At 37.1% G+C, this 25,153-nt stretch overlaps 1 protein-coding gene across 1 annotated transcript in view; it reads right to left on the minus strand.

Annotated features, from left to right (window-relative positions):
- HOMER1 (homer scaffold protein 1) overlaps positions 1-25,153 on the minus strand; it is a 94,987-nt gene that overhangs the window by 31,622 nt on the left and 38,212 nt on the right. The window contains exon 5 of the mRNA XM_052670207.1: positions 21,489-21,631. Coding sequence (XP_052526167.1) covers positions 21,489-21,631 — 143 coding nt within the window. The remainder of the gene's footprint in view (positions 1-21,488; positions 21,632-25,153) is intronic.

The following is a 25,153-nucleotide window of genomic DNA, read 5'->3' on the forward strand; positions in this document are numbered from 1 at the left end:
TATATTCAGTTAACACAGCGGATTATAAGCTATGTGTCTTATTATTATTATTACAGAGGTGAACCGTTTGACCACTTCATATCACAACTGAAGACACTAAAAGGGAGATGAAGGGTTTAGCTTGCACTGTGTATACTCACAATGATACAGGTAAGCTTTTATAAGCTCAGAAGATCTCAGAAGACAGAGTCCAAATTAATGCTGAGTAACCATGTGAGTGGGTTTCATAGTGTCTCACTTTCACCTTTGCTCAGTACCCTAACTATCCTGACAAGAATCCTGCTCATATCTTTTACAGATAGTGCTACTGCTCCATAAAATAGAAGTATATTACTTAAATCAGTCTGTTGTGTACTGTCACATATAAAACTAATTTTTCAATTACTTAGGATTATCCTGTTTCTTCTCATAAAAGTCTGCATTCTCCCACATAAATACAATGTGATGGATATCAATATGAGAAAACAAAGAATCAAAGGCATGGATTATTTTTTTGTATTAACATACTTCTTAAAATCGTAATCTGATTAAAATAGCCTGCAACCCATTGTAGGAGTGCTGATTTAGCTTTTTCAAACAACATATTGAGAAAAAAAGAAGTATGCTTTGTGGATTATTTTTATTAAAGTAAACTGGACTTATTTAGATTTAAATTAATTATTTTAGGAACTGATAAAATGTACAACAGGCTGCTCTCAAACCATACTAAAATTACCTGTATTAAGGTCTATACCTACAGGGCTACACTGGTTCAAATTTATCTACAGCTCCAGAGTAAAGAAGGAGAAAGACAAACTTTAAGCTCAACAGCAATTCTCCCTTAGGATAGAAAACTCTGGGGCTGAGACCTGGGGTGGGAAACATACAGGTCAGAAGCTGAAAGCACACACACAGGTAATCCAAAATCATAACCAAGCCTATGGCTAGCACTGCAGTCCCTCAGGATACGTATAAGAGGGCTACACATACTCTTTAAAGCCTTTTATTTAACTACTGATTGAAATGCTTTTTAGTAAAAGGAATTGATTTTGCCCTCAGTGTATTAGAGTGCATCATAGGAAATACCAGCAAAGCTCTGTCTTAGTGTAGTCTTCATGGCTGCAAACATCTGAAACAAACACGAATATATTTGCTCATCTGAAATGGGAACATGCATTCAGTGGTGAAAGTGATCCAAACAGCAATGCAGCTACTGACAGAACACATTGAAAAGTATTCTGCGCCGCAGCTCAAAGAGCAGAGCAGTCTGTGTACACAGGATGACATGAGCACAAACATATTTGCAGCTTAAGGATTTGACATGCCTAACTATGCTTTTTTGCTGTGTTCTGAAAGCCATGCACCCTTTTACTGGCACTACCACGATTTTAATACACATTTCTTCAGTCCTGTCACAGTTAACAACACTGGATTCATGGCACACTTAAAGTTTTAAGATGGTTTTTCAAAAAAAGAAACACCCTTCACACTTTGGCTTGTTGCCCCTTTCTCATCATGAAAAGTTCTACTGAACGCTTGCAAGTATTGTAGCAGAAGATGAAGCCTAGTAATTTCCTTTGTGAAAATTCTGAGTGTCTGAACACAAGATAGCTGTTTTACAAACAGCTGCATCAGTACTTCTGCAGCAGCAGAGTATAAACCAATTACAAGAGAGAAAATGGGCCTGTAATGGCTAACAGTAAAACAGGAGTATTATTGCTTTCACTGACCACAATGTACAAAAATTGTTTCCATAAGAAAGGCTTAGATCATACTGATTGTAAGTAGAATTATCTTCACAGTGTCGACAGTTCATGGGATTGTGAGCATTTCATAGTAAGTAAACATTCCCAGGACCTCTGATCCTTGGTGTTGGCCACCGAATCTCTTACGTGGGTAATATCTGAGACCTCCACAGCCAGAACTGTGCCTGGTGTCCACCTTCAAGGCTAAGGCTTCAACATCAGATATTTAACTTCTGTAGCACGCAGTACTTTTATCCCTGCTTTAACATGCTCCTACAGCAAAGCACTGTCTAGTATCCTATAGCATAACTGAGACATCCCTGAAAATTAAAGTAGGGTTCAATGATTTGCATACCTTTAGGCATTCTGACCAATTAATACTGAGCTGATCTCTGTTCTCACTGGGTATTGGTTACAACTCCAGTAAGTCACTGAGGAATAGCTTTGCTATCTGTCCATCTGTGACCTGAATAGAATGCCAGAGGCTATAAATGAGAATCTTTCTCTGTGAAGTAGGTCGCTTACAGAAAATTAATCCTAAAATCTCCAGTCACCATGTTTAGACAGTTGGAGAAGACTTGCACGGGCAGGGGCAGGGAGCACACATTAATGAGCTGCATTCAGAATGAAGTTATTTCAAGACATGCCTTCAAGAAACAAAGAAACAAAAGCAGTCCAAATCAAGAGATGTTTTCTGAGATATTGCTTATTCATTACCTGCTGCACTGTAGGCAATATCAGCTCTGTAAAACACGATTTAAGCTTTACTTTAGATTTACAGAAGGGTGTGCAGAATTATGCTTTATTACTATTCTATGGCTTTATTACTAGACATGTTGCTTTAAACTTAACTAATTAGAAATTGGTTTTCCTACTCTACTGTAGTCACAGTTGCAAACCATTGGTCAGGGGCACGTACATTCTTTTGGTATCACTGATCTGCACGATAGAGATATGACGAGAGTCACTGTCTTGGGATGACAGAAATGGGAAATTTGGTTGAATGGAGACTGGAGTACTTTCACTACAACATTTGGCATCTGGTAATAGTAACTAGCTCCACAAGACTTGATACACATGAATGAAGCAGAGTCTCTGCAGCTGCTGTTCAGATTATAAATAGTGGCTGGCAGCAGACCAAGAGCCTGGTGGAATGGGCACTACCAGTCAGCAGGAGAGGAACATCAGCTGGCTGCTAGCAACGTGTTAGCCATGCTGAAAGTAAGGAGCAATCCTTTCTGACAGCTGTGCTGGTGAACTGTACAGAGCAGCTCATCAAGCTCAGGGAAGCAAAGGGGACTTGTAATGATTTTGCTCTCTTACAACAGTATCAGATAGCTCTAGTGAAATCAGTCAGTGTTGCTTCTTCTTCCCTTCAGAAACACATGGTAAGGGTTTGAATTTACATAAAATTCTTGGGTGAATCTTGTAAGGAATTCTGCCCAAGATCCTTATGAAATGTGTCATGTGAAATAAAGTCCTGCAAATGTTCTTCCACAGTGCTGTGAGAACAGTTACTGCTCCTAGCTCAGTAACAAAAACAGTAAATGGTGCTGTAAGGAAAAGACAGTAAGCTTTAAAGGGCAACTTAAGATATCTTCATAAACTCAAGATAACACCAAAGTACTAGGCTGGAAGGGTGAGGACTCTGCAATGGGCTACAGTTGCAGTTGATTCCATTCAGATATGCTGGCACAGAGGATGATAGCAGCATGCCACGAAGTGTTCCTGAAAGCTCAAAAGAATCCTCTTTTATTCGCACGGGGTTAAAGTCCTCAATTCACATCCTGATTTAGAAAACATTTCAAACAGGCGTTTTGGGAATTTCACCCATTTACAGAGATATCTAAGGGTATTTCCTATGGCCAGCTATTCAAAGTGGAAAGCTACTTCACAATAGAAAGAATTTGAATATGATGTCTTTAGAGTTTGTCCTGCTGCTCATCCAAAGTACCACATGCCATGTAGCATGAAAGTCAAATTTCTTCCTCTTAAATATTCAAAACAAATTTGGAAATAGAAAAGCTTTGCTCAGGCATTCAATTATACCTAACTAGGAGTCATAGAATAAACAGAAAGCTGAAGGAAGAGCAATGGAACAGAAAGGCATCAGGTCCTACCTCACCATTCCAGGAAAAGGCAACAAAGAAAAATCCTGGTCACATAAAGTTGTACAAAGCTGTTTGTACAGGCATAACAGATTCAAACACTCAAAAGATGCTGAAGTTGTGAGCTTGAGGGACATGGTCATCTACCATACAGTTAAATCGTGAAAGTACAAAACAGCAAAAGAGGGAAAGCTACAGAAGGAATGACAGTTTCTGTAGGTAGGAAGCCTAAGAAATAAAAAAAAAACAACAAACCAACTAGCTCTTCATGACTACTGTTGATTGTGTTTTTATCTGAAGTTGCTATTAACTGGACACATGCAAAAGGAAATGTTATTTGATAACCTGGAATTTATTCTAATAAATGTTAAGTCTTCTCAAAGTTATAATCAGAAGATAATTACCGGGAAATTGCTTTGAGTTAAATATTTTCAGTGAGGACGATGAAAAGCTAATTAATATTCAAAAAAGATTTTATTCTTAATTAGAGCATTCAAAAGAATTTTTAGCAAAGAAAGATAGGTACCCTGGGGAGAGAAGTAGGAATATTAACTAAGCATGAAATATCTGCTCTTCCATGTGGGACAAGGAATATTCATATGATCTGAGTGGAGTTACATCAGCACAAAACAAAGGAAACTCAGTTGTGAATCGATTCTATAGACTGGAGTAACACACACAGTTTAAATGATAAATTCGTGTTGTAGCAAAAAGCAGGCTCATGAAGCATATTTGAAGTGAGAAGATATTCAGCATCCTTGAGCTCTCAAGTCCTACCTCAGTGCGGACGACAGAAATGCAGAATCTATTTCTGAAATTTGGACGAGAAGTGCCTATGAAGATATTACAACTTTCTCTTCCAGGATGTTTCATACATGACTTTTCATTTGCATTTAACCTTTCAGTTTGATCATGTTTTCAAGTTCTAAATTATCTAAAGCACACATGTAGCCCATGGACAGAAAAGCTGACTCTTTGGTGTTCCTACAGACAGTTCTCTTATTAGGCATCTCTTGTCTTACACTGCAGAAAGGTCAAAATCTTTGCAGAAGAGATTTGATGGATGAAGCTGACCAAAGAGGTTGAATAATGGCACAGACTCCTTTCAACTCCTTTCACTGTGCGGCACAAGACTACACAATGAAAATCAGTGGCTGTATCCTACTTATCTCCTACCACTTAAATCCAGGTTGTGTACTTCATTAGACAGTCTTAATTCATCATAGGACCTACTGAAACCACAAGGCAGACAACTTTTCAGCATCAAAGCTTATCACTGAGAAATAGACCTCAAATTATATTATTTTTAAGAAGCAAATACTTCATGGAAACACTTTCCACCATATCTCAGAATTACATTCTTCCAAAAAGATAACAAAGCTAGAGACAAAAACGTCCAAGTATGGTGATGTTCACAGCTTTCTGAAACACTGGGAATCAATAGTAGTAGCCTGGAAAGGCACTCCATGGGATGGAGAAGATTGGGTATTAACACAAAATGAATGCTTCAGCTTCCTTATCCATCAGGGATTTAAATCCCTGTTAAATCCCTGTTAAATTCCTACCCATGTTAAAGTGGGGCAAAAAGAGAAGAGTCACTCTTCCACACAGAATCAATGAAGAAACTTTCCAAGCTTCTTGCACTGTCTGCTACTGAACTCTGGATGGATTTATAAAATCCATTCAAACTCTGATTTTCATTAAATTTACACTGTTAGCAATTTAATGTCTTATTTTAAAAGCATATTTATCTTATTAATGTCTTAATTTAAAAGCATGTCCTTTAAACATCATTTCACAATGTGAATTACTTGTGAATATCATGGCAGCACTAAGAAAATCTTAATTTTTTCATTTTAATTTTACTGTTTTAAAAAGATCTCATTTTTGTCTTAGTCATTTAATTTTCATACACCAAGGAGACACCGTGTTATCTTTTCATGAAGGTGATACAGCATAAAACAAAATCAATAACTCTGTTTTATAAATTTTAGCCATTTGCAAAGAGCAAGCACAACTAATTAATTCCTATGATTTTTCACACAAAACATTAAAACCTTAGAGACCTAAAATTTCATCACATATTCTGAAAAAAATAAAGATTTGTCCTCACTCCTCTACTGAAATTGCTTATCAATATCACAAAGTATTTTATTCTTATACCTGTAATGTAGCTGATATTATTCAAAATTGATAACCAGTCATGTTTTTAGTCCATTTAGTTAATACAGAATATACGAACAATTCCTTGCTGTTGCTATGGAGCCGAATACTTCAAATATTGCAACAGAACTAAATTTTCAAAAGCAACCTATGTTACTTAGGAACTTATGTCTCACTTTCTAAAATGACTAAGTATCTGGCTGTGAAGAAAGTCAACCTGACTAAAGGTGTTTTGGCACTTAATCATTCACTATATAAAAGCAATTACATGATGTGGTTATCAGCAAGTGAGATACTAGGACACAATGACCCTGACATTAAAATGACCTGAATGAAGGCCACTTTCATTCTGTAACTCATCATAATACACAATAATTTAAAGCAGTTTAACCTTAAATTCACACTTTGAGTCAGTACAAATTAATTTTCCAGAGGCCCTAGGGAGACAAAAGGCTGTTTTCTTCAAAAATCCTACCTCGAACAATGTGCATCGATACAATTAATTCCGTGTCAGTACCATTAAAAATGAAAAGAGTGAATGTGACTGCCCTATGCTTCTCTCAATCATTTATTGAGTGCTACTCTGGTTCTAAGAATTTCACTGAATTGTGCTATCAATTTCATCTCTGTGAATTTGAGCATCTCTCTCACCTTCTCCACAGCCATGCTGTGACAGTAATGTCAAGGAACAGCTCTTTTCCTAGTGAACACACCTCCACCCCTAAGCAGAACAGGGCCCACCGCCCTGAGTGTCTCAAGGCCCTATGAATTTGCAGGCACCCCAGATTTCTCTGGTCCATACCAGACACCAAACTGTGAATGCTGTCTGTATAATCAGACAGGCATCTGCAGAGTCTTCCAAAATCACACCAAAAGTCTCTATGCAATCTTCAGGCATTCCCAGCTGAAACCCTTATGTCCATACGTGCTCCACAGTGGCATGTGACAACGTGGCCACCAAAGCACTGCTTGTATTTGGGAAGGACTCTGCACAAACAGAAACTGTGTCTTATGCCACAAGGACACAGCACGGGCCCATGCAATAACATGTGAACACTGTTTAGATGCTGGCCCCTGGTGTCAAGGCCTGCATTTGGCAGTGTACATGTAGCTGATGAGGCAGCTGCAGCTATAGGCTGATTCTGCAGAAGCCTTCACAGATTCTGTGAAGGCCAGCTTTGCAGGGTGAAGTGAGACAGAACTGCAGCAGAGTGGGCCGAGGAACTACACCACATTGAGCAGTGAGGTGGCTAAAGGCACCTCTCCTGGTCCCATAAATTGAATACCACACAACAGGGTGGAGATCCTTTGCAAAAGCCTCTGCTGCATTTCTAGGTACTTCCTCTGCTTAATTTAGTGTGTGTTGCATCTCTGCCAACAACAGCAGGCATTACAAGTGTTCCAATATACATGTGCTTACACTAGATTTAATGGAACTTTTTTGTCAGTGATACCAGAGGTCACCTTAGTCTCTAAGACCCTCTTATGCTGGTTCCTCTCTTAGTACTACAACTAACTGAATTAAGCAGAACAGCAATTGCACATGCAGGACCTCATAAATCCTCTATGAGGAACAGAAAGATCTTCCATAAATGACAAATACAAATATTTGGAATAAAGTGCAATAAAGATTCTGAATGAAGACTATCTGACCTCTACCCAGCTACCACACTAGTTTATATCACAGTATGAAATAATAATAACCACTTGTGCAATTAATGCCTGAACTACAACTGTCAATTTGCTTGTCCCAGTAAATACGATGACATACATTAATTGCAGAGTTGGTATAGGAGATGAACAAGTTTACTTGTTGACAACAGTATCATTTTATTCCATTAAGGGAATAGAAGCTATGTAAAAGCAAGGTAGATTTAATTAAGTTTCCTTTATCTCCTCTGATAGCCATGCAATTACTTAGAGGGAATAGTCTACGTATACAGGCCAAGCTTAATAATCTACGGAGCTGTCAGAAGAACTTAAAAGAACAAGCAGTAAGTGCACATGAACTGTATGACCAGAATAAACCATACTGACTGGGTAGGTTTGAGAAAAACAACTTACTTGTGCCTTGCAAAACTTATCAGTGGATAGAATCATAAAATCAGTGTATCATGAAGGTTAGAAAAGACCTTCAAGATCATCCAGTCCAACTGTCCACCTACCACCAATACTGCCTGCTAAACCACATCCCTTTGTACCACATCTAAATGTTTCTTGACCACCTCCCTGGGCAGCTTGTTCTAATTCCTGACCACTTTTACAGGGAAGAAATTTTTGTTTAGAGCCACTCGTGTTGTTTTCTGTCTCAGATTTTTATAGAGAGTGGAAGTATTAAATTTCCCTTGTTTAAACCAAATCTGAACCCAAGAAACTAAATTTTTTGAACTACATTGATCTGGTAGTGAAATTTGCTTTAAAAAAAAATGAATAAATAGATGAAATTTCATACATGAAAGTCTGTTTTCCTATGCACTAGGTTAGCATCTAGAAGAAGCATTACTGATACAAGTTTCTCTTGCTCCCCTACTATTAAAAAAAAAAAAAAAAAAAAGTTCTAGAAAAAAACATGAACATATTATTTTCCTTAACTCACGAGTGGTTGCTAGTTTTTTTTTACTCAATCTAGACTTGTGTGATTTATATGACTTTATTTCCTTCAGTCACTTTCCAGAAAAATGCATAGGTCAGATGATTTGGCTCTTAACTCAACTTATAGATAAAAAGGCAATAAATAAAGGCTAGTTCTGCCCAATTCAACACTTAACTGAAACACCAGTTTCAAAAAAGAATCCTCCTCTCCGCTTCAATTTACACATTTATTTTCTAACATTGTGAGTTTTATTTCACTTCATTGATTAGTCATCTGGAATAGGAAAAGGGTACAACAAGCAGCATGATGTGAAGATGTATAAAAGTAAGCTTCCCTAAGCCTCTCACTGCACTGAATGAGTAGGTGAGCCCAGCATAGATAATTTCCTAAACTGCTAAAGTAGAATTAAATAATAACACTCAAATCTCTGAAAAATGTAGCAAGAAGATGATACACAATCTATGTTGTCATGTAATTACATTAGTTTTAAGTTTCTACAGTATTTCCTATATGAAATGAATATGTGAGTCCCAGTCATACACAATGAGTAAAGAACAATTTGCACTAATTAAGCTATTTTAATGATCAACTTAATATGAGTTGCTTACATGAAAAAGCATTTGGTTTGAGACAAATGAACCAAAATCTTACCTCTACATTTATTCCCACGTTTAGAGAAGAAATTATTTTTTCTTCAGCAAACTAGAGAGTTAAATAATTTACTACTAGCATGAAGCACAATTCACTTAGGAGTGTATCTGCTTTGTTTTGTTTTGATTTTGTGTGGGTCTTGTTATTGCAATGTCCCAAAAGACAGCTTCCAAAATTCTAACTTGAATTTCAAAACTAATATCTTTGAATTCCATGGAAGAAAGATAGAACATAGTTACACAGAAGTGCCACAGAATAAAATATGCAGAAGCAACAACCCTACATACAAAACCCATTACTATGAATTGACCAACAGTCATATTTTATTTCTGTGCACTTGAGAAAACAGAGGCCTAGACATTCCAGGCATTTTTTTTCACCACATTCACCCAGCTCCAGGTTTCTTCATTTGCCAAATGGCTTAAAAGCTGATACAGAAAAACTCTCTTAAATTCTACATCACTGCTGATTTGTGTCACCCAATTCATTTGTGACAAAACTTGTTGACTATTCAGTGTAACTGTAGAATACCTTGATGATGCTTATGCACTGTCAGTTTTCCAAAATACTACTCAGTGACTTAAATTCATTTCATCAGAGTCATCTGTTACGTGGTCAAAACAGTGATCAACACAAACTGCTTTCTGCCCGTACCACAAAATGTCAGTGGCACCTACAGCGATATTCAAGGTATTCAAAAGAAGCGACACTTTAGGTACAAAAAGGTTCCCTAAAGCATAAAATGCTGAAATATTACAGGTAATGTTGATCACCATTTAGCTGTGTTCCCCATTCTATTCCTCTAACTAGCTACTCCACCAGGAAGAGAATGTGTCACGTACTTCATGTTTTTTACATATAAAATATTCCACTTACGTGGTTATTTGTGCCTGCCCTGAAACTTTGCCCACATGTGCAAGACAAAAATTGATACCCTCAGACTTCCACTGCAAAGGGTCTTCCTACCAGAATGCTACAGAAGATCAAAATGATAACCCTTCCTGACACAAATATTTTCAGTAACACATCTGCTGTATGTGGGGCCCGAACAATACTCATGTGCATTCAGGATGCATTCTAGCAAGGCTCAAAACCTTACTTTATCAGCAAGCTTTTACTTGAGCTTTCCAGGAGCTTAAGTTATCGTAACAGGAACTAACACCTGAAGAAGGGAGTCAAATGCATGAAATAACCTACCAAGGAGACAGGGCAGTGTGACAGCAATATCAGGGAGCACACCGCTGTGTCACCTCTGTGAAAAAGAGAAGCACAGCTCTGAATCATAATGTTGGCAGGAGGTACAGTTTTATGCTGGATCTGCTAAAGAGAATATAGTGGATATAATACACCTCCAGGTGCAGATGTTCGAAAGCTAAAAGAAATATCATCAGATGGCAGATTTATCTGAACAATGTTAGGCACCTATCTAGGATAAAAGGCATTGGGCACAATAGAATAAAAAAATTTCCAGGTCCTAATGTCACAAGAAAATGGCAAAATTTCGTGTTTTTCCTCCAGAAAATCCACACACCTTTGCTACAAAGGAATTACTACCTTAACTGGGTTTAATTGAATAGCCTACCTATTAGTAAGGGAAAAATCCTTTGTAATGTTAATTCATTTGGTAAAAATGACACAAAGAAAGAGCATGACACTAAGAAGCTAGTGTGGATTTAGACATAAAACCAAAATTTTTATTTTATGTGAAAATTAACTGCTCCCAGGCCTTGGTCCTGTATTTTTTGCAGGCGTGAAAAGTGAAAAGTGATCAGTAAAAGCACGCAAAGCTAAATAGCTTAGCACTACTCCACGTAAAATCTAGACAAAAATTACTTTGATTATGTGTATTTTTTTTTTTTGCATAAGAGCTTCATTTGAATATGAGACAATTATTCTAAAAAATAAACCAGATACTCATGCTATATGTTTTTAATATAGAGAATCTTCTGCTTTTCTCTGCTTTGTCAAACTTTAGTTTTTAAATATGAGTTTTTTTCAAGAAGTGGACATACTAATCCATTTAGTATGATCCTTTCAATAAACAAAAAGATCAAGTAGCTTTATCAAATTTACCACAATTTTTCTGCACCACACAGACAATCCTATGTTGGCTTTAAACTGGAGAATCAGAGAATCAGAGAATCGTGGAATAAGATATATGTTCCAGATCTTTCGCAGTTTCACTGCCCTTCTCTGAACACATTCCAGGGCCTCCATCTCTTTCTTGTAGTGAAGGAAACAAAACTGAACACAATACTCAGCAAGTGGCCTCACCAGAGCTGAGTACAGGGGAACGATCACTTCCCTCCTCCTGCTGGCTGCATTATTTCTGATACAAGCCAGGATGCTATTGGCCTTCTTGACGACCTGGGCACACTGCAGCATGTGCATGTGCAGCAAGCTGCCAACTAACACCCCAAATTATTTTCCTCTCTGCAGCTTTCTAGCCAATCCGCCCCAAGCCTGTAGCGATGAGTGGGGTTGCTGCGACCAAAGAGACTCGGCACTTGTCTTGCTGAACTTCGTCCCACTGGCCTGAGCCCAGCTATTCAGACTGTCCAGCTCCCTCTGCCTTCCTACCCCCAGGCAGATCGACACTTCTTCCAAGCTTGTTGTCAGGTGAAAACTTACTGAGGGTACAGTCAAAACCCTCATCCATGACATCAATAAAGATACAGGGGACAGAAGTGTTCAGTCATCTCTGTCCAAGCCCCCTGACTGTGTAACCACTGGAGCTAACCCTAGCAGCTGCTTACGGTACAATTACTCACGAGATTTAACTGTACCAAAGGAACAGGGACTGCAACCACCTCAAAAAAACACTCTCCTTCTCCATTTCCTCTTAATGCAAGCAGAATTTGGCAGAGCATTTCTCATGCCTTCAAATGGAAAAGAATCCATAACTAAAATAAAATATCTGTTGACAGCTATCTAGGGCTCAGGCTTCCATGGTCAATCCCCCAGCAGTAATTTATCTAATTGATTAAAAATGAGCTAATTTGTAAGTCCATATGGGCTTCATTAACACAACTTTAGCACTTCTCAAATGGCAAAAGAGTCCTTTCTGGAGCTTGTTTCAGTCCGCAATTAATAATTCACCATCACTGAAAGTGGAAATACTTTATGACTTAAGATGATGAGCACCTTGTAACACAGGTCAAACGTAATGTAAATTCCCCTGAGCAATATCTAATTATATTCTTATAAATGCCAACAAGAATATAGTAATTGATAGACTTTTAGGTATAAGTCACTGCAAAACATGGTTCTCAGTGGAGTGATTTCTGCCTTCAGTATTCTTCTTCAAGGAGGGGAGGTGGTTAAGAAAGGAGTGACACAGAAAAAACTAGGATAAAGCAAATGGATCTTTTTGTCTCAAACGTGAGCTGTTAAAGGCTGAAGGTATATGTATTTATATCCTTCTTGGAAATTTGAGGAAAAAAGTTTTATTCTGCCTCAAGAATAGTAATACAGTCATTCATACTATCTTGACTGCTTTATGCTATCATCAGGCAATCCAGATAGCAGTGAAACCATAACCACCCAGCATACGAAAATGTAAGAGCTCAGTATCTACCTATGTATATGTGCAGTTTCTCATATGAGAACTACAAGTCACTCATGATCCATAGTGACAACTGGTGTCCCCCAGGGGTGGGTATTGGGTCTGATAATCTTTAATATCTTCATCAATGACACTGACAGTGGGGTCAAGTGCAACTTCAGTAAGTTTGCTGATGACACTGAGACAGATGTAGTCAACACACCAGAGGGACAGGATGTCATCCAGATAGGCCTAGACTGGCTTGGCCAGAGGGCCCAGGTGAACCTCATGAGGTTCAACAAACCCAAATGCAAGATCTTGCACCTGGTTTGAAGCAACTCCCATTACTGGAACAAACTGGGGGATGAAAGGATTGAGAGGAGCCCTGCTGAAAAAGACCTGGGGGAACTGGTGGATGGGAAGCTGGACATGAACCAGCAATGTGCCCTCACAGCCCAGAAAGCCAACCAGATCCCATGCATCAGAAGTGTGGCAAGAAGTGTGAGGGAGATGATCCTGCCCCTCTACTTTTGCAAGGCCTCACCTGGAGTATTGTGGGCAGATGTGGAGTCTCCAGAACAGGAGAGATATGGACTTGTTGGAGCATGTCCAGAGAATGGCCACAAAAATCACCCACGGAATGGAACACCTCTCCTATGAGGACAGGCTGAGAGACCTGGGGCTGTTCAGCCTTGAAAAGAGAAGGCAGTGAGGTGACCTGAGAGCAGCTTTTCAGAACCTAAAGAGGAGCTACAGGAAAGGACAGACTTTTTAGCAGGGTCTGTGGTGACAGAACAATGGGAAATAGCTTCAAGCTGAAAGAAGGTAGATTTAGGCAGGATACAAGAGGTAGAAGCGTGGATATAAGGAATAAATCTTTTACAGTGAGGGTGGTAAGGCACTGGAACAGTTTGCCTAATGATGTTGTTGATGTTCTGTCCTTGGAGATATTCAAGGTCAGGCTGGATAAGGCCCTGGGCAACCTGATCTTGCTGTGGATGTCCCTGTTCACTACAGGAGAGTTGGACTAGATGGCCTTCAGAGGTTCCTTCCAAGAATTCTATGATTCTATGGTAACACAAATCTTCAGCTCTTTTTTAATTTCCTTTCTCTAGAACTGTGTAGCCATTTGAATTATTTCTATGTGGATGGTAATACATAAGCTGAAACCAAGGTCTAAACTATTCTCCAGTTTCACAGAACAAGATTACAACATTTCAGGAATACAAAACAGTAAATGAACAAATCTGGAAAAGTTTATTTAGCACTTGGTTACCAGAACAGCTGGTTATATGTTTGTTCCGTGCTGTTAAAAATGAGTGGACTAAGTTTTGTGCTTGAAATGAAGCAGCTACCTATCAGCTACTACGAACTTTTAGTCTTCTTATATACTACACTTCTTACTAGCCATTTGGCCATAATTTTTAAGAGGTCCTCTTTTGGAGAAGCACAGCATGTGTATGTACAGAAGAGAGCAAACTGGGTGTACTCTTACCTGCAAAACATAAGAAAGTCTTGTCAAACAGGCAAAATTTCAGTTTCTGAAGAAAGCCCTCCAGCTCCTCACCAAGAATTAATCCCAAACTGAAGGGAGGGAAGCATGAACAGTTCAGGGTATTTTGGTCATGAAATACTTTCACTCATCAATTTCCTCAACCAATCAGGACAAAACAATGAAGTTTGAGTGATCTGACACTGAAAAGTATATTAAGAGTTGTCCTGAATAACACTCCCTCTGTCCTTGCTTTTCACCAAAGGCTTCTCATTTCAAGATTCACGACTGTTAGAAAATTCACTTGAGACTTGGGGGATAAATAGCAATGTGTTTTTCTTTACTGGTAACCTTGAGCATTCATGGCTTTCTTTTCCTGAGAAGATATTTTTTAAACGTGTGTCTGAAAAATATTTTCAAGTATGCACTGACGCTTCCAATTCAAGCAAGATATGAGATTTGTAGTTTCAATGTATTAAGCTTTTCAAAGAGGATTTTTTAAGAATAGCACTTTACAAAGCAGCCACTTCCTCATAAAATTTTTTCACTGTGATTTTTTTCTGGAGAATGCTGGAGCATTTTTTTTGTGTCCACGCTGTTTGATGCTAATGACAGTTGAGTGTTGAAAAGAAAGATTTAAAAGACAGTAGTGGAAGAGGTATCTGCTAAAGTTGTAAATGATGATCTAACTTCAGCAGTAATTATCAAGACAGAGCTCCAGTGTATTAAACCTTCTTCATGGTGTCCTGGGAAAGCTAAGTTTGCAGTTTATCCATGTTAGTGGTAGAAAGGTTTCCTATGAGGACTCAGACAACTCTGAATGACGGAAGTATGAGTGAAGAAAATGTGCGATATGAACTACCTGCATAAGATCACCTATATCTGCAGCTGGAATCCTTAAAAAGATTACTTCATTCTTCAGCTTAAAACTCAAATAAAAGTAGATATTCTACATACTGTACATGAAAATAATCCTACACAAAATTTAGATGTCTCAGACACACACCCAGTATCAGAACATACAAAATAAGTTCACTGGGCAACTAAATTACTGGTAACACATAGGATAAAGAGAATAGCTCATCACCAATGCCTAAAGATAACAGAAAAAAAGTAACTGTGCATTAAAACTCATAAAAGGAGTTACAAGTTTCAGAAAAATATATATTTTCTATATAAAAATGACAGTGAGGTAAAGGACAAAAACAAAAATAAATAAAAATAAGTAAAAAAATAAAATTCACCTCTCCAGTCTGTCATAGAAAACCACCCCAGTGAGTCTGATTTTGTGTTAAATATCAGGTATTTCTAGAGCTAAAGTTTATAGTTGCTGAAGTATCGATCTTTTCATGTCATCCATGTTTGGGATTGGTTGAACACAACAGATGTATTTTTTTTTAAAGTGAAAGTTCATTCTTTCAGCAATCTAACTCCTTTTCCTTTCTACTAGGGTTTTTTTTTTTAATTGTTATGTATGTGATTGAAAGAGGAAAAATTACATGTTCCAAGTTCTATGCCTTTTTTTTTTATTTATTTAAATTGCACAAGAATTGTATTTTTCTTCGAAGAATGTAATTGACAGTTACATTAGAAAAATGCTTGCTTGTCCCTGAGGATGGTATTTACAACATTTTTTTCAGACTCCCAGCTCTCATCTTCTGCATTACCCCTTGGAGCTCTCATTAAATAAATGGCAGGAAGTGGATAGACCACGTGCTCCAGACTAGCACTTGCTTAGCTGCTCAAAAGAGAGAGTAAAATTTCTTAAGTACTGGGCTATTTTTAGTTTTGGCTCTCATCCATTCCTTCACCCATAAAAATCAGCCCTATCAGTTGCAGCGTTGCTTTACTTGAAAGAGCTCAGCGACACATACAGCATGGTCATTCCTCTAACAGCAGACAGAATTCCTCTTTATCTCTCCTTCCATACCTGCAGACATCTTATTAAAATGTGACAGTACAAGCTGTACTAAGCAGTATTTGACACACTGCTGGTATAAAAACATGTAGTAGTTTACTATGTATTCCAGATTCCCCATAGAATTTTCAGAAATTGTCACCATAAGGAGAATCAGAAACAAGAAAAGGTGTGCATAAACACAAGATCTTCACTTCAAATCACTGGTTTCCTAGCAAGAACTTTATTGTGAAGGATAGCCTGATTCAGCTACATCACTGATTAAGCAAAAGAGTGGGAAGTTGTTAAGAGTTGGGTCAGGGAGGAAAGGAAGACTCATTTTTCCTTGTGCTTCTTCATCAGACCACCAGGGTCTTGCTGGCAGAGAAGCAGAATAGGTAGAAGAACAGCACAGCTAGGATCTTCATAATGTCAAACAAATGTTGCTTGAGGTGAAGTCAAGACCTACTTCTTAGGTGCTCTAATAATCTTTGCTTACAATGACAGTGGGAACTGATTGTCTTTGAGCTGGTTCTCTAAATGTGTACCAAGAAATAATAATCTTTTATCAAAAGAGTAGTTGAATTTACTGGAGTCTCTCTAGTGCCCTAAGATGCCACAGTTCTTTATAGCACCATGCATTTCAAATACAGGTACTCTCTTTTATGTCATAGAGATACCTTTTTAAAAAGACATCTAGCTTTAGCAGTCTCCATTCTTGGAGTTTTCAAAACTCAGCTAGATAAAGCCCAGAGCAGCCTGGTCTGATCTCATAGCTGACCTACTTTGAGAAGGAGCTTCTATTACAGTCTTCCTGATGTTCTGTGCAACACAAAAGTATCCTAAGATCAGGCTAGATAGCATTTAAAATCCAGAATGAAAAATATGTTGTGTGCACCACCTGCACGACTTGGTAAGAAAATGGTATGTATCTCCATAAAGAGCATCCTAATAATGGGATTTGACTATAAATTCCAGTTACAAGACAGCACAAAAAACCTGTTATCTCAAAACTTTTCTTCAAAGCCAACTTAACAATTAAACACAATCCATAAAGTATTTTTACTGTAATATAACTAAAATACTTAAGCTTATAGAAGCACGTTTGTAATACACACAGTGAAAAATCTACTAAAAATGTTGTGTACAATTTTTAATGATAACTCAGTGAAAGAACACGACCTAGCAGCAAGATCTTAGTTTTGGCTTTGTTGTTGTTGTTGTTGTTTTGATACAGAATTGGATTTACATGCAGCATTATTAAAAGTTAATCTATCTAGACAGAAAATATCTAAGATACCAACATCATTTGAAATGAGTCTGTTTTCACTAAGGCAGTGAGTCAAACTTTCATATTAAAAACTTACTTGAATACAAAAATAGGAATTTCAACTAACAAGCAACAAACATACATATATATATTGTCAGTTTGAAATAATAAGTTATAGAAATTCCAACTTTCATTAAGTTTAGATGGAAAATCTTCATATATGACATGAAAAAATGATGTAATAGGTTCAAGTCATGGTTGACACAAAATTGAAGGCTTTCAAGATTTGTCCCAGAAGAATCCTCTCATAGTAAGCTTTGTTTCTGAAAGCGTGTTTTATCCCACAGCTTTCTACCGTGCCAAGAAACTGAATAAAACTTGTTATGAACAAATGTATTTTTTTCAAGGGGGAAAAAAGCAAATTCATCAAACAGTTACCAAAACATCCCAAGCAGCATTTGCAGAATTTGCCTGGCATACTATTCAGTTTTTGTACTTGAATTATATTCTAAGGCTGAATAAGCTTAGAAGAGTATTCCTTTGGGCTCATTCAGACATCTAGGCATCCTACATACTGTGCATCAGTATAATTAAACTTGCATTTAAGAGCCAGGTACAGTCACATCAGAAGTGGTTAAAAACTTACTAGCATCTACTTTCTCCCTGAACTCCATTTTATGATCAAACTATTTTTTAGTTTAAAAAAATAGAAAACAAAACATAATTGAAAAAAAAAACAAACCAAAAAAAAAAAAAACAAAAAACAAAAAACACAAACAAACAAACAAACAAAAAAAACCCCAAAAACAAACCTCCCACAATTTAAAGAAAATGCCAAAGGTAAAAAGACAGGAGGAAAAAAGTAAGAAAGACATCTGAGTAGAGCAAGACTTAATAAAGAAAGAAAATTTGTCCTTCCTTTAGTCTTATTTTAAATATTAGATTTTATTAACTAGCTTTTATAGCCAAAAAAAAAAAAAAAAAAAAAAGTATCCCTGGACTAGCCATCATTCAGCAAAGCACTCATCAATGTCTCAGCCAAAATTATTAAAATTAAAATGCCAGCTTAGGCTACTTCTTATTTTCATTTCTTCTGGCAATATTTAATAATGATTGCAATGTTCAGGCTATTCATGACAAATATAAAGTTCCCAGGTAATAATACTTCATAATTCAACATTAACTATCATAGTTTTAAAAAAAGGCAAGAGATTTAACTGCAGGGGTTTATCTTCCTGTGCAAGGCTCATAACAGTTTAATAGTGTTCTCTCTCAAGCAGTTGACTAGAATCACACTGCTTGTGGACAGCTTTAGGACTTTCCAGTTAAGGATAAATTGAAGTAACTAGACAGACTTTTGTTCTGTTACACTTGTGGGACACGAATGGGACTTGTTAGATAAAGTTCATCTCAATACTTACAATTATTTACTGAAATAATAAGAAATTAAATTTCTAATAACAAAACACTAGTGAATTAAGTAATGCTTTTATTCAGTTTTGGGGGTATAAATGGACAGAAAATAACCATAAATACTAAAGTAGTCTACATTTATGCTGCAGAAATAATACAAGCCCAACTAATCACACCAGGACATACAAAGTGCGCAAGACGACGTATCTGTCCAGAGAGATGAGTTAGAACAAAATGAAAGAGAACATTTTTCAGGTGTGCAGATTAAAAATGACAAGCGAGATGTAGCCTACAGCATGAACTCCACGCTTCCGATCCTGACCTTGTTAATGTCTATCAGATCCTTCCAGTTCACACAAAAACATAACAGTTCCCTCCCCCAATGACTGTTCTAACAACAACTTCAACCTCCTACCCCTACCCTCTGCTGCAATGACGCTGCACACAGCTGAGTTTGCCCAGTTGTCAGCAGCAATGCAGCTCCCACCTGGATCTCCACCTTGTGCGGTGCTGCGGCACCTTGCTGCACGAAGCTCCAGCCTCTGCCTATGGCTTCTCCTAAGCCTGCCTTGTGCACCAGCCTACACCATCACTTTTGGACCCTCCCCTGGTGAGCAGGTCCTGTCACACCAAAGCAGAACATAGCTAAATCGAAGTAAAGAAGCTAATTTCCAACCCATGTTCTGACAATGACTTGTAAAACATGATCATGTAACTGGTATCTTTCGAAATACAAGGAATTTAAATGGTAGCTTCCCTTGGATTGAGACAGTGTTCCTTGACTCTCAGATACATACAAAAAGGCTTCTTTTCCATCTATACGAAAAAATGGTCAGAAAGTGTTAGCAAGCATTTTCTTCTTTGTTAAATAATAGTATATAAATGTCTTTGGTTGTTGTTTTTTCTCTTCTTTTGCTTCATTACAAGCTTGCAGCTGCCATCAGCAAGACAAAACTGATGTCTTTTGAGAATTATCATAAGAAATGTCATCATTCTATATTTAGACATATCTAAATATAGACATATCTCTAAAGACAGAGATATCACTGCAATGCCAATTCTTGCTACTGGTTTATCATCACACAAGAAACTAAAACTAGGCACTCACATTGCATACATGCAGATGAAAGAAAAAAGCCTGGTAGTTTTGTTACCTCTGTTCTACCCCATCCACAATTACAACCAGGTTAGCTTTGAAAACATCTTCAGTCATGCTCCATGCAAAGCAATATCTGGTACGATACTGAGACATACCAGAAGTCATATTTACGCTTACATAAATAGAGAGAAGATCTTGCAGCTATCATTAAATACAAACAAAAAAACACTTACAGTCTGTGGACTTTACCACAACTACTTTTCCCCAAAATAGTGAGAATGCCAACATAAAAGTAAAAACTACTCTTTACAGAACACTAATAGACATGCAACATTCATAAAATTCCATCAAGATGCAAACAGTGCTCTTACAAGGCACCGTTTCTTCTAAAACATGTAATAAATGCTCTGGTACTAGCTGAAGTATAAAAATAAACACAATAATTCTGCTAAAAAATTAGTGCAAAAGTATAATTTTTTTTCTCATTTGAAAAATGTAAAAGATTACTTCTATTACTCTCTCACAAAAATGAGAAGTTTTGAATAATTTCATCTCTGCTCATTCCAAATTATTTGAATAATATCTAAAGTTCTGTTGTTCCCCAAATTTTGATGAAGGGCATAAAGCTGTATTGAGACCACTTGCTAAAAAAAAGTAATGCAGTATTTCTAGCTTTCCTCTAAGTTCATTAAATATTTATGTTACTCTCCATGGTCTCAGTACATAATGTGTTTTATTGAGTTCCACTTTCAGTAATTTTTAACAAATAAGATACATCCATCTTAGCTTGTTTAGATAAAAACTCTTTGTTTTTTAACAGAACACAATGGAATACAGCATTCATAGAAACATGGAATGGTTTGAGCTGCACAAAACCTTAAAGGCTCCCTAGTTGCAACTCCCCTGCCACAGGCAGGGATACCTTCTACTAGATCAGGTTGCTTCCAAGTGCAATGAATTATAATTCAGTCTGGAGCAAAACTACACATCTCCTGTGTTCTGAAAAAAAAGTTGAGAAATGTTTTCAACTATCATAACTGTGTGGTTAAAGGCTGCTTTAAACTGCATAATCCAGAAGTGGTGTAAGAGTCTTTCTTCCAACAAGTTATCACTGAAAGGCCGATCCAATGTTACCAGTTATTTAAATAAAAATTGCAAAAATAATTTAACTGGAATATTCTGTGAAGCGGTTGTCTTTACTAAGATCTCAGTCACTGAAATCACGCTTCCTGTTAAAGGGACGCCTGTACTAATGAGCATTCAAATTCTCATGCTCAGCTGAATAAATTACAAAGTAATGCACTCCTAGTCTCATTCCAAGAGACTTCCCCATACATAATTTTGTTTCTTTGTTGTGAAAACAATGATTATATTGCAAATCTGAAAGCAGGTCCTGTATTTTGTTTTATTTTATTAAAAACCACATGATTTAATTCTTAACTGAGCTAGGTAGAAGCCATGGCATGGAAAAGGTCCCTTTAACAAGGAAGAAGACAGATATCATTTTATTAGGATGTGGGAATTGAATCTGTACCTATGGGTAAATGGCAATGCATTCTGGGTTGGTTCAGCCCTTGGCTCTGAATTCTGTGTCACTTCTGGCGTAGCTCTCTCGTCATCTGTCCCGTTAATGCTTTCTGGCGTTAAAGGAGACTGAATATCCCCTCCAGCCGATTCCTTATGTAAAACAAACAAATGATAAATTAGAATTACAAACTGGCCTGCTCACGATGACAATGTGCTAATAAGCATAACTTTAATTCTTACATAAGATACAAATTTTAGCCAATATTAACGTGAAGCTCACAGATTTCCAGTGTTCCCCACAGACATGTTTCATCATGTGATTTAATTTAGAAGCATATTACCATCAGATTCACACTGTCCTGTGTCCACAAAACACAACTGACATGATTTGCAAGCATTCAGCATCCTTCTTATTACAGATGTCTATCACTCTTGCCTGATATTCACATTCAGCCACAAACCCACAACTATTTACTCCCAGGATTCTTACCTCTTACTTTATATTCTAACACAAAGAAACAAATTTTGCTGTTTCAAAATCCAAACTTCATATTCAGCATTAATCTAAGTAAAGAGTAGAAGAGTCTTTGCTACTGCAGTCAGTCTGATGTAGAAGACTCCTGTGTAAATAATGCTTGGTCAGTAGAGTCTTTGCAAAACTTATGGTCACTTTAGCCTAGTTCTCATTCTTGCTATTCATGGTACCATCTGGGAAGAGCAATATTCCAAATACAAGCAGGCAGCTTCCACTGCTCCTAGGTAACTTGATACCTCAAAAACTTGATGCCTGTCTCTTAGCCAGAAGGCACTGGTGCAGTTTCAATCAATCCTTATCATACCAGAATATGCCTTTGTGTTTTGATCATCAAGTATTACTTGCTGATCTCTAAACACTGAAAACTATTTCTTTTTTTAAAAAAGTACATCATATAGCCCACTTCTGAACTGAGAACATTACAGGACTTTCAATCCCTGTACACGATTTAATTTTAGTATTTTCTTTCCCATTATACTCTTCATCAAATAATGGCTGTCACAGAAGATAAAAGAGTGATAAGCTAAGTGCCTGTCCTACCTGAAATACCTTAGTAAGCTTTTAGTTGTGAAGTGGCAAAATCTAACTCATGAAAAAAGACTTTCATTTAGAGTTAAATCAACATCATGACCGCACAGCAGAAGATGGCTGAATAACAACTGTTCTAAAAGCCAAGCATCTCCTACGACCACACAGACTCATACCATCTGCATGGGTAATGGCTAAGGCTGCTACTTAATAATATTAAACTGAAGCAAAAGCACAGGCTCTGAAAGGTTAAGTGCTCCTCTTTCCAGCTCTTTGACATTGCCTAGAAAGCTGAAGAATAGCAATCTCAGAAAGAATTGCAAAGTATGTGACTCATGGTCTTAAAAGATTAAGGTCTAATTTTTAGCATCTACTTGTAGCCTTCAATTAGCTTACAAGGCAGTACTGAATCTACATCTACAGGAAACATGGCCCAGGACCTTTGAGACTTTCATGGAATAACTCAAGATCTTCTGAGAAAAATAAGATCTAGTTGTTGTCATCACCTTCCACAACGCCCTCATGTCACTTATCCAAGAATACTGTAATTCACATTTTTCACTGTATTACTTTCTCCAATCTTATTAAATTCTGGTGGGTTGTAAAGCAGAAAATAATTACTTTATCCTAATTTGCCACACAAATATAAAGTGTTATTTGTAATATAAATGCAAATCCTTTATTTCATGAATGTAAACTGCTCTCGACTTTTGGGAGGAAATCTGTTACTTTATACTCAAAAGTTACCTCATATGATAATATCCTAAAAGTCAAAAATAAACCTTGATTTTTACAGAACAATTTTGCTGAACTGAAGCTGAATTGAAATTAAGTGTGGAAGAAGAGTATAATAGGCAAGATAATCAGGCACATACATTGTGTAATATAAATTATGCATTTTTGTCTATTATTATCCTCTGATGTGATAGAGAGTTTCCACCTACATTAAATGAAAGGCAGTATGCACCCAAAAGTTTCTGTTACTTCCTCTTTTTCCCCAGTTACACTTTATGCTCTAAAAAAATACATACTATATCCCATGAAAACTGGTTTGCTTGTATCTTCAAGTTGAAATTCCTGGAACACTATTATTACGCTGATAAAGCCACAGATTATCTATTAGAACATGCTAAGTACAAAAGCATGAAAGAATTCTCTTCAGCAGAAAAAAAAATGTGCAAGTTCCATCTTTGCCTATTTCTTAGTAAGGCACAGCCATAGACTCCCAATTTGAGTGAAAATTGAGTGACAAAAATTAAAGCAGACAAACAGGACAGTTTTTGTAATACCTAAAGGTTCGCTGCCTGTAAATCAATTACAGCTTGTTTTTTTAAGTGTTGCATTGTTTTTTGTTATTAGTATTCCATACACTAGCTCGTATTTCTCTGTCCAGATCCCGCCTTGCAATTTCACAAGGCTGCCAGCTGTCAACTCAGGTGCCATAATACGAGTGGACACACTTGCACCAATACATCCCACAGTCACTTTTCCACAAGTTGTGTAAGAAAACTGCTTGTCCACAAAGAAGCCAACAGGTGACAAAACCATGACCATTTTGCCAAAATTGGTCTATTCCTTGCACTATAGAAAGACCTGATACAAAACTTAGCAGACTATCATATCCTAAGTAGTGTGCACATGAAAGGCCTCAGAGAAGAGTTGGATTGTTTTGAACGACAGCACAAAATTTCAGATGTGTTATTAAAATGGCTGCGGTCACAAGAAACATCTAAGGGGAGATTCTGGGTAAGAGAAGAGAAGAACTGAGATTCAGACATAACTTTTAAGAGTGGAGTGAGGGTTCTGTAACATTTAGTTCTGCACTGGAACGTATTAAAAAAAAAAAAATTTAAAAAGGCTAAAAAATCCCAACAAAAACAGCAACAAAACAGTTTTCAGGCTATTGCCTCATGCAGTTCAGTGAACTGTGTAACAAAGTGCTACTCTTTCAATGTGCAGGCAAACCAGTAACAGAAAATAGGGCATAAGTTTCTTGCTACTGTAAGATCCATTGTTTCATTTCTCTGTACTGAAGATGAGTCTGAAAAAGAAGAGGTGGCAGAGGAGAGGAGGCTCTATTTTAGTTTTATATCAACAACATAATATCCTTGTAAAACTCTAACACAAAAGTAAGGTTAAAAGGACGACAGATAGGGTACCTATTTGCACAAGCGGTCTTAGAAGTACCAACATTGACATCTTCTTTCTAGTCCACCTCAGACTGATGCTTTCATACAGCTCAGATATAAATAAAGTCTGTACTGTTACATGAATCTGTCTTAATAGAGATGAGTAGAAAGTACAAGTCCTTTGATACAGAAATAATGCTTTTCTCTCTAATAGTAAAAAATACCATGCTCTCAGCATGACTTACATACAACAAAGCAGCATCTTTCATGATTTGTTGGTCTTCCACTGTAATTCCCTGGACAAGTTATGTTTTTTATGGTTAAAGTGATTTTATTTATTATCTATATGCTGGGGAATTAAACCAAAGCCTGCTGGTAAATGGGAGAAGGACAAGCAGTATTAAAGAAACAGTAAGAATGTAGAATTTCTAGAAAGTGTTTCAGTGGGGAAAAAAAATAGTTGAAGAATACATATCCTTG

This window comes from Tympanuchus pallidicinctus, unplaced genomic scaffold (genome assembly GCF_026119805.1).
Source record: "Tympanuchus pallidicinctus isolate F22 unplaced genomic scaffold, pur_lepc_1.0 scaffold9, whole genome shotgun sequence".
Lineage (NCBI taxonomy): Eukaryota > Metazoa > Chordata > Aves > Galliformes > Phasianidae > Tympanuchus > Tympanuchus pallidicinctus.